Consider the following 11,384-nt stretch of genomic DNA (forward strand, 5'->3'; position numbering starts at 1 on the left):
GCCTTCTACTAGTGGTTCTTTGTTATGAAGAAAAGGTCTGGAGAAGGGGGCAGCCAATTTTGAATCTGCATTGCCTAAAAAAGTGCCTCAAGAAACCATCATTCAGAATTTTCACCTTTCAGTTGGTCCTCCAGCTTCTTGAGGAGTAGCAACATATGGCATCTCTAGCCCTACAGGATGCATACTTCCATATCCCAATTCATCCCACGTAGCGGGGTGCCACTACCAATGTTTTGTTCTGCTTTTTAGACTGAAAGTCGCATATCACATCTATATAAAATACATAACTCAAATGGCGCCTGTAAGAAATTGGATTACTATTTGAGGTAGATAGCTACACACGTCAATGAATTATCACAACCAATGTTGGGGTGAACCCTCAGTCATTAAATTAACATGAGCTTGACCCCCAGAGATATGGTACAGAGCAGACAGGCTTAACTTAGCTCAATGATTATTAAAGTATTTATGCAGTACAAAAATAATTATAACGGCAAACTTCAATACAATAAACAAAATTACTCCACAATGATAAAAATCCAATTAGGGGAACTGGAAATAAGATATTTTTTCAAGTTAGTTGGAATAGTGCCAAGAAGCACATAGGGCCAATGATAGTCAGTGGTTGGCCTAGAACTTACCTAGGTTTCATGTGATTTATTATTATTTTTTTTAACCTAGGTGTCATGTGATGCTGACCGCGATAGAGCGTGGTTCAGATACATCATCCAGGTTCTTTCTGGTCAATGATTTTGCCTTCTGAAATAGTTCTTAAAGTCAAAAATCCAGCACAGGAGTATACTTCTATGGCCATCCAGGACGTCAGGGGGGGCACTTGGAGACTCGCACAGTTCCAGACAGAAACCAACAGCAAGGCCCAGTCCAAGTTCTGTTGCAACTGGTTGGCTGGGCAGCTGCAGGAAAGGCCTTTTGTAGCTTTATTTATCCTTGTAGCATGAGCAGGAGGTCAGCCTTATGACCCTGGGAGTCTTTGTCGTTGTCCTTCATGGCCTCTCTCTGGTCACAGACCGGTCCAGTCCTCTTCTGTACTTCCTCAGGTCTAGGAGTGTTCTTAAGTGGGTGCCTGAAGGTGCTTCATTTATGCCTGTCACGAGCTTGTGAGTGGGAATGACTCTTGGGCACTCCCTAACCAATAGAATACAAGTTCTTGAGACCATCCCTTCACAGTTGAGCATTTCCAAGATGGCAAAATTTGGCCATACTGAATTTGGGCTTGTGTAGTGTAGTGTACTATGTTACTTGGTGTCCTCCCACATCTAGCACCTAAATCCAGTTTGAGACAGCACCTATACCGCCAATAAGCTGAGAGATACAAGTGTAGGGGTTTTCTGCAACGAGAAAGTGGATATGCAGGAATTGTCTTGCCATCCTGTTCTCTGCTTTTGAGTGCGATCCGAAGTGCTGTTTGTAAACCTAGTAGAGCTGTCTAGCAGGATTTGACAGGCCAGCAAGAGTTGACATTGTGATGTCAAAAAGGATGCTTCCAGCCCCAACCCAGCAAATTCAATGATGTTCTGAGGAGTCCTCTCTGCCTGTTCAGGTCAGCATATTGTTTGCTCTTGGGATGCATTTTGCACCTCTTTCACACCTATTCAAAGGCTAATCCCTGGCTGGGAAAGGTTTGAGAGCAAATACATATTAGCCTCCATGAATTTCAGGCAGGGAGAAGGTGTCTTTCTAAAAATATTTTTTTCTTAATATTTATTAAAAATACGACTTCACTATTCGATTCGCTTTTTAATAACTATTAAAAATGGGGGGGGTCCTAGCTAGTCCCATTCCTTAGATACAGTTTTAGGGTTTTAATCTGAACTCTCATTTTCTACATATGACCATAATGCTTGACTGCTTGACACTACTAAAAATAGCTATTGAGGCCCAGTCGCTATAAAGACATGTTGACATTACATTTCTGCATGTCCTACTATCAAATACCATGCACCCTGTCTTGTAGACTTTGAGACCTACATATAGGTGGTTTATTAATATTTTAAAGGGAGGTTTTGAGCTGTCCAAAAGTTTCATTTTTGATAGGTCGAATTTCAGTTTTTACACTGTTACAGTCAAACTACACAGGGTAAGTATGAAGCCATGTTTGCACTGCCACTTTAGGGCATAGCAAAATGGGTGCTCCAGTCCACTAGTGGCATTTAACTTGAAGGCCCTGGGTACATCATGTACTATATGCTAGGGGCTTATATGAACGTTAAATGTGGAATTTGAACATTGTTCTCACAAGACTAATGGGTCCTCCATTCGAACCTCTACATAAATGCGAGTTACAATTTCTTACATGAAAAGTTGCCTTCCTTGTGGCCATTACTTCCCTTAGAAGAGTCAGTGAGCTTCAAGCACTAACTGTTAAAGAGCCATTCTTACAACTCCATCATAACAAATTGGTTCAAATCCCAAATTCATTCCTAAGGTTATTTCTCCTTTTCATCTCAATCAGTCTGTGGAGTTGCCAGTATTCTTCTTGCATCTACAAACAGTCGCAGAAAGAGCTCTTCATACTCTATACGTAAAAAGAGCACTCCTTTACTACATTGACAGAACAAAACCTTTTCGCAAGACAAAACAACTTTTCGTGTCCTTCTCACCACCACATAAAGGCAACTCCATATCAAAATCTGGAATTGCAAGGTGGATTGTCAAATGTATTCAAATTTGCTATTGCAAAGCAAAACATACATAATTTATTGCCCCTAAAGCCCACTCTACCAGAAAGATGGAGGCCTCAATGGCATTTTTAGGGAACATTCCTTTGATGACCTCTGCAAAGCAGCTAAATGGTATACACCTCACACATTCACAAAACACTATTTTGTAGATGTGGAAGCATAGCAACAGGCATCTGTGGGCCAGGCTGTACTCAAAACACTATTCCAAACTACTGCAACAGATACTGGTGGTCGCCGCTAACGAGGGTTACTGCTACGCAATTTATGCACAGTGTGTGATCTGCACAGTGAGTCTTACAGGGGGAGATGATGAAAAGAAGGTTGCTTTCAGCCATAATGCACCCTAAAATGACAAAGGAACACCACCTATGTGAGAATCCCCATCACAGGAGTCAGTGGTTCTCATAAAGATTGTCTGCATCTAGGCCACACTTCCAGCCTGAAAGCATCATGCAGGATCACCCAACTGATGGGAAGAGAAGGGAGGAGGCAGGAGGAGATATATTTTTAGGATGTCTGCTTGAAAAATGTCTTGGAAAACTTAAATTGTTTTGGCATTGAGGATTGCAAACTAACCGAAAAGGACTGGAATCTAACAGTCCATAATAGACTTGTGGAAAAATGATTTCTTCCTACATTGCCACTGTGCTTGTGTTTCCTTAATAAATGGCTTGGGTGTCTTTGACCCAACAGGCATCACTGATTATGTTCTCTCTTCTCTCCTTTAGATCATAGAGTTAAATATAACGGAACGTGACATTGAGCGTGAGCACCTCTTTCAGCTAAAGAAATGGAAGGAGGAGCATGGAGAGCCTCCTTGTAACTCTCTTCCCAGAATGCATGGCGCCAAAGACATCAGCAAAGCAGAGCCTTCCTCCCAAACACTGCTAGCACCTTCGCCTTCAATTCTCCTACCTCCCATTGCCAGCAGTCCGGCATCTGTGAAAAGGACCAAGGAACAGAAGGAGGCCGAGAAGGCACGTGAAAGAGAGATGGCTAAAGAGCAGAGAGAGAAAGAAAGACAGGAGAAAGAGAGGCGAAAATTGGAGAAAAAACACAGCAAAGGGAAGAGTGCCCCAGCTAATGGCACAGTGAAAGAGAACAATGGGGCCCAGACTCGAGCATCCTTGGAGCACCTGGAAAAAGAACCATTGCATTCGAGCCCCCCAGGTGCACCCTCCAAGGATCCCACCCGGCATCTTACCGCCAAGGACATCATGAAACAGAAGAATCAGTCCAATGAGAGCTTGTGTTCCAGAGAGAGTGAAGACACTTATTTGTAACTATGTCGAGCACACTCCTTCTGGCATTCGGAGCGCAAGGCTAATTATTTTGGAAATGAGAGCAAAGCTTATGGCAATCAGTCACAAGAGAAAATGCTGTTCAAGCAGACGGTGGGGTCTAAGGAAATGCTTCTGCCATTCAGAAAAAGCTTTGCTAAGTCAAATATGTACTATTCCGAGGGGAGAAGGAGTAAAGAAAGCAGCAGGGCGTAATGGGATCACACACCTGTAGCAAGTGTGCAGTAGCCAGGTTCCGTGCTCTGGAATGTCTGGCAGCAGGTGGGTTGATATACCAAAGGGCTGCAGTACACTTGCCTCGCCATGGCCACACATCATGTACATTTTGGAGTGGACACCAAGGCATCACCAGAAGAACATAGCGGCTCATTATCTATGCAAATTGTTTGTTTTGTTTTGTCTTTTGTAGGGATTGACTTGCAGCATCACGCTAACAATCTGTAGGAATTGTACACTTGTAAAAAGCTCTATGTTAATTGACATTCTACTGGCATTTAACAGTCTTTAAAATGCACAATCAACCCTGACATATGGATCGCCAAGGTGGTATTGCTTTTTGCCACATTCCAGATGAAAGGCAGCATTAGACCTGACATTCCGATGCTGAAAAGCTGAGACCAATGCATGCAGTATAAATGAAGAACATTACCAAAGCTGGTATTGACCCGACTGATCCGATAGGAGAAATAAGACTTATGCGGATCACATTCCAGATGAGGAGTAACGTCTATGAACACATTCCAGTTGGCAGCCAAACTACATTGTGACTCTTGTCCAGAGCTGTGGTCAAGCCCAGTGGCCAGTCTAGCCCCCTCAATGATGATTTGTTGTGCTTCAGGTCTCCTAACACCATACCAGATGTCTGTTCTCCTAACAGTTGTAGTCTCATTCTAGAACTAGTGCCCCAGTATGTGCCGACCTCATTCCAGTTTTGTCATGGTTTCTCTTGGCACATGGCAGTGTTCCAGATGTTTTTGGAGGTATTATTTTCACGCTGCGCACTTGTCTTCTGTGTCTACTGTGTTCATCCCTGTGCTACGATGTCCCTGGTTGGAGGGTACTATTCTGGCGGATCAAGTCCCAATAGAATTGTCACCCTCTGTGGCGCAAGCTCTTTGTTGGGTGAAGGTTGGTTCATACATGGGAGGTATAAACACACTAATCTGGTGGAAGAAAACAAATGATCCCCTGTGCAGGGCAAAACAGAGGAGTAGGAAAGCTGCGTGGATGTTGTGACTGGCAGTGAAGGGGTACTGAATGCTGTACTCAAGACCTAACAGGAAATGCTGCTGGAGAGGGAAGAGCACAGCTCTTTATCCACAAACCCTGTGGATAGGTTGTGCAGTGGGACGACTGATGCACAGAAACAATTGGGCTATATTACCCAGTACTTTAAGCTCTAGTCACGTTAAGGTGCTAGAAGTTAAATGTTGCTGCATGAAAGTTCTAAGTTAAATAGTTGCAGGATGTCGTTGGCTTTCATGTGTAGACCACTCTATTGGGCATTCTCCCTGGCCTTTGTGTTGATCATGTTATTTACTATTCCCATGTGAGGTATAGTACAAGAACATCTTTCTTAGCCTTAGTATCTGTTGTACTTTGGTAGCTCTTTGTTTTTCAACGTTGTCTGATAGATTTGTTCCTCTGAAATTCTTCATGTGAACATTGTGCATGCGTATACGTGGGATTGACAGCCCTTGGACACATGCTTTGTCCTGTATTGTTATGGCAGCTCATGCTAAATGGTTTGCCTGGCAAGCAATTACATTATGAACCCATCCTGAGGTGTCAGCCTACCTTTTACACTACGTCTGACATATTTCTTCGGTACTTGTTTTTCAGATACTGTGAATGGCACAGGACTTCCTATGACCCTCGCTTAAACATTGCCTTTCGCAGCTTCCAATAAGCCATGCCGTCACACCCTCTGTCTTGTATTGGAATCTCTTGAAAGCTAATTGTTATTTACTGCTATATGGGACTTACTGACTTGGGAACACAGTATGGAGTACTTCTACCAGACACTGAGCTGGACACTTGTGTTCTGTTGAGTTAATTCTAGCCACTGTATCCATTGGATACTGTGCCTCGCACACCAGTATTTTGTGAGCCCCACTTTTGGGCACTGTTTCAGTGAAATCTCAAAGGAGATGCACTGCAAAGGGCTTCTTTCAAAATTGTAGTGTCTGCTTTTTCCATTCCCCCTTTGTGGTACCTATATCCAGTACTTTTTATGTGAGGCTAAGGAATGCACATGCCTCTTGCCACTCACTCTGATCTTTCACCCTCCATGTCCTTTACATCCCCAATACCCCAGTTATTTTTATTCTTTTAACTGCAGTAGCTAAGCACATGTGCTCCTGGCTGGGTTTGTCATTGTGTTTCTCTTTCCAGTTTCACTTTCCTGTCCTTTAGTTCCTGTATGGAATGCCTTGCCTGTTGCAGGGGTCTTTGTAACTGATTCTCAATAGAACTGCATTCATGTACTTAAGCATTGGCATCTGGACAGCTTCTTCCTTAAGGTCAGTAGCTGCTTCTTTAGAAATTGCTTCAGCTAACTGATACCATTTCAGATATGTTCCATTGAAGAACATCTAGTTCATTGCAAGGCTCAGGAAAAGGCACAGGATCCTGTGCTAGCCACAAGGGTAGTTTCAGCATTTCATCACTACTGCTAGCTGGTCAGGGGCATCCCATGCTACATTTGAGTGTTGCTGTTTCTGCTGTGAAACTTAAAGAATACAGTTACCTCAAAATCTAAGTATGTGTTATTTTCAGTGTTAAATTTTGCCTGGGTCTCTGTCGAAATATAGATTTCTCCCTCTGGAATGGTTCTAAGACTTTTTACCGCACTATGTTCACTGATGCATGAATAACACCTGTGTTGTTCCTGCTACTAAGTCTTCACCTGAAGTGTTCCCTTGTTTAGATTACCTCTGTGTCCATTTTTTCTGTAGGACTCTTTTCTTTAAACATTACATACTGCTCTTCCTTGTCTTTCTCGGTTTTTGGAAAGAGCGGTAAGAATGTCATGACTTCCTGTGAAGGGGTGAGCTGCAAACCAGATGTTTTTTGTTTTTGTGGCATCTGGACCCCGCCTCCCTTTTTGTGCTGCCTTTATTTTTCCTTTGTTAATGTGTAATCGTGTGGTATCCCGCCCCCGGCCCCCCACAACCCCCATATCTGACCCTCATTTTTATATTACCTGGGAGGGCCTCTTTTCACCAACCCACCCGTGGCCCACTGAGGTCCTGTTTATTTTGTTTTCATTTTCTCCTGCATTTTCCATGGTGCACAGACAATATATCCTCCATTGAGGAGACCAACGTGGGTGACATTCCACATACAGTGGATTAGGCCTGTCCATACTTATGCCGAGCACCTTATTGAGGAGCCATGTTATTCTGTGCTCAGAAGTAGGAAGGCTGTGTTTTAATTCCTCCAAATCCTCCCTCCCCTCCTCCCTGAGCCACTGCTGCTTCTTTTTAGGCAGTGTCGGAAAAACAGAATAAGTAATTGCTAAATCTGCTCCATTTGTTACAAAGGCTAATTGGGTTGGTTCCCTTAAAGAGTTTAATTTCATTGTTTTTCTCATAGCAGCTGAAAGGATCCACTAAGCCTTGAAACAGTTCAAGCTTCAGCCAGATCCATCAATGGTTCAGCCTCTCCTTTACCAAAAAGCATAAGAGATCAGGGATGAGATGACAAAACTACCAAGGCTACAACTGCCTTTCCTGTGTCCTTTTGTAACTCCTGGTAGATAATATGCAAAAAGAAGACGTGTAGTAACATCTTAAATAACATGGCGAGAATGGTGCTCTGGCTCAGAGTTATTAGCAATCCCTGTCAGCTGGCTCCAGACATCTCTCTTGGACCCAGTTCCAACACTACAGTAACGAAAACCATGCAGTGAGGTGGTTGAATAAATGCATTTTGAGGATTCTCACTCAACCTGATGGTTGTTGGGTTCCAAAGCTTCATCCCTACACTTCTTTAACCATGTCTTGTGATTCATATCAAAATTGTATCCTCCTCTCTGAAGTGGTTAATTTTGAACCCTATGTTCCGAATATGATTTAGTAACACGTCTGTACTTGAAAGAACTTAAATCTGTGGAAACAGCCCAGGTTCTTGATCCCTCCTCTTTTGCGTCACATGTCCTGCTGTGCAGGTGTCAGGTATAACTTCATGGTTTAATAATTCTTTAGTGATATCTCATAGCCAGCTGCTACTCGTTCTCCTATTTTCCTTGTCATGGATACATTTGCCACTGCCAGCAGGCTAACCTGCTCCTCCAGTTTAAGTGGCATGACGATAGCTCAGACTACTGGTAAAGAAAAGCATGGCTTGAAAAAAGTGAAGAGGTTAAGAGGGTTAGAAGTGCACAACTTCTGCATCTCTCCACTGCTACTACAACATGCTTTCCCTGTGTGTCCACATCTGGCGGCCTTCTAACTCCTCATGCTGCTCATGCATGCAGATATCTGCTTCTGAAGTATGAGGAGCTAGAAGAAAACATTTCTCCATTGAGCAAAGGTAAGCACCACTCTATATCTACCAAGGTTTCCGGCTGGAACATGTGCTTCTTCCCACAATAAGAGCATCATTTCTTCCATACCAGTCCGGGAGAGGGCAAGTCAGGTTGTACGTTGATTGTCTCTTAATTGCTCTATTAAGGTACACGCGTGGTAGAAATTGCAAAAGGCTTTTTTACAAAAAGATGTTCCAAAAAAGTCAGAATATGATTTCTGCATTTTTGGTGCACACAGATGCCCGCTTCCATCCAGGGAAAGGTTGAAAACGACCTTGGGAAGTCTTTTAAATACATAGATTTATGTAAGAGGCCTTGGGGAAACATTTGAAGCCTTATTACCCCAATCGTGCACCTTCTGCAAGGCAATTGTTTAGTAAAGTAAGATGCTCGAAAACCTCAAGAATTCCAGTCCTGTTGGTCTTTTTTCCCTTTGTGGAAGACTGTATTTGCTTAGAAGCTAATAAGTTAGTTTCCCTCTTCTTTGAAGGCTTGCTACAGTTTTAGCCAGCTTAACCAGGACCGAAGCGTCTCCCAGATCCACAGTCATAATGATAGGATGCATTGAGCTTCCATAAAGGTTTCTTATCATTGTTTAATTTAATTCTGAGGCCAAGAGTAACTAGGGGTGCTTTTCTTTACATTTAGTTCTGCCCCAAGAGCCCCATCAAGGAAGGCGGTGTTGCAGGTATCCCCTGTGCCACACACTCTGTTAGTTGACTTATTTCCGTTTCCTTTAAGGAAGGTCATCTTCAAAAATATTTAGTTACTTCATTTTCTGAGCTGTGCAGTGATACAGCAAACATCTGTTAAAACACTCTTGTGCTAAACTGGATTAGAACTGAACTGAATTAGAACTGAGCTGAATTAGATCTGTTCTGAACACAAGTAACAGTCATCCACATGATCATGCTGAGTCAAGGATTTGCCTCATAAGAGTTTTAAGAGCAAGACTGTACACACTTTGTGTAATCACATGTTATGTTTGCTCTTTGATGAGCTAAGTTAGAAAAAAGAAACTCTAAAAGTAGGCTTCTCATAGGAAAGGAGAGGTGACCAGCAGGAAAAACGTCTTCCTCCTCTTACTGTTAGAAGCTCTCTGGTCTTAATGATGCAAATCCTCATACAAGAGAACGTTACCTTCATGCAATGAGACCGTTCTGCTCATTTTATGGTTGCTTAATGAAACTTGAGCACTATTCAGAAATGTAGCTTCCAATTGCTTCTTGTCGTTGCAGTGTGAGGTTATAAGACTTTGTTGGATTCGACCACCTTTGGGAGCTACAGATTACAGTATTTCTACTAACCAGACCCTTCCTGTAAGGTACACAAGAGGCTAGTACATTTTCTGTGTTCTTATTCTAGCACTTTTGCAACATATAAAGTGAAGAGTACCAGGAGCAGAGGGCTTCAATGTCTCCCGTGTCAGCTGGATCACTCACATCGCACTTTACAAAAGGCACTGTTTGCTTTGCAGTATTGATGGAACAGGATGGTTAGTTGTTTACCTACTTTGCAAGACCTGAAGCAGACAAACACTGCTAGTGCATGCTCTTGTACTCACATTATTGAAAAGCTCAAGACCCACAGTTGTTCTGCAGTTTGTCAGAGGGATCAGGCTGAAACTAACTAAACTGTGTTTCTAAAAGTTGAAAATGTTATCCTGAGTTTTGTTTGGATGCAACAATAGTCAAGAAAATCTTTTTTCCAAGTTTCTATTTTTAAACAAGTTGCATTAAAAGAAAAAATCCCTGTCTTTCTCATTGTTAATCTTGCCTTTGTGCTTTCATCCTGGTAGTTACCCTTTTGTCCGTCATGTCAAGCTCTGCTGAATAGGTCCTTGTGATGGCTCATTGACCCAGATATTCTGTCCCATCCACCATACCTCTGTGCCTGTCTTTCATTGTTCACTAGGTCACACTTTGTGCTCAGAACATAGTAAATGTTTTGCTGACACTGCAGGCAGATGGCAGGGAGCCCGTGAGTGAGGTGACTGATGAGCCACTCATGAGACTGCAATTTAATATTTTATATTTAGACATTAGTAAATTCACCTTATTACTCAGTAGTATGGGTAAATGGGGAGCTGAAGAATGCCAGTGATAAGTTGTATTTTCAAAGTGCTGGTTTCTGCTGTTTGGAGGGATTGTGGCAGGAGATGGTGTGGCTTTGACCCTGTGTCTGACAAACATAGAGAAATGTTCCTTTGTAATATTTCATATATTTTGTACAGGTTATCAATAAATGGGCTATGTTACAGTCAGCGTAAAGGATTGTGTTTGTAAATCAATTTGTCTGAGAATCAATGATGCATAAGCCTTTTATCTGCTTTGTGAGAGGACAAAAGCCGGTAGATGAGCCACAGATGGACAGAGAAAGAAAACGAATGCAGTTCACATTGTTTAGGCATTTAATGTCCTGTACTAGCCGCAGTGGTGAGAATGTCTCTGCTTACTCAGCAATAACTCCATGAAAGCCTCTTTTACATTGGGGGCAAGCACCTACTTATCAAACATGTATTTCGCCATTCGCGAATGAAGCATGCAGAGTTCCGCCACATGAACATTCTCACTGCATAAAGAAAACCATGGTTCAATGTGCAAATGCTCTGCAGGTGCCGCTTCTATGTCCTTGATGTGCTGTCTAACTATTCTTACATTTTATTTCCCAACTGTTCATTTGCTGCTTCACAAGGTAAGACACATTATGACTTTTTCGTGCTTTTAATAAATGTGGCTTTTTAATAGTTTCAAATGTTCATTTTAAGTTAACACTGTGTAAATTATTCATATTGGAATGCTTACTACCTATTTTCTCACATTAGGAAAACCTTAATGTTCGAGGCATGTG

The 11,384-nt window shown here is 42.3% G+C and overlaps 1 protein-coding gene across 1 annotated transcript in view; it reads left to right on the forward strand.

Moving 5' to 3' along the window:
* The window catches only part of TBC1D10A (TBC1 domain family member 10A), a 434,628-nt gene extending 423,824 nt beyond the window's left edge, over positions 1 to 10,804 (forward strand). The window contains exon 9 of the mRNA XM_086943207.1: positions 3,431 to 10,804. Within this exon, the coding sequence (XP_086799333.1) occupies positions 3,431 to 3,985 (555 nt within the window). The 3' untranslated portion in view covers positions 3,986 to 10,804. The remainder of the gene's footprint in view (positions 1 to 3,430) is intronic.
* The last annotated feature ends 580 nt before the right edge of the window (positions 10,805 to 11,384 follow it).

This window comes from Lissotriton vulgaris, chromosome 11, assembly GCF_964263255.1.
Source record: "Lissotriton vulgaris chromosome 11, aLisVul1.2, whole genome shotgun sequence".
Classification (NCBI taxonomy): domain Eukaryota; kingdom Metazoa; phylum Chordata; class Amphibia; order Caudata; family Salamandridae; genus Lissotriton; species Lissotriton vulgaris.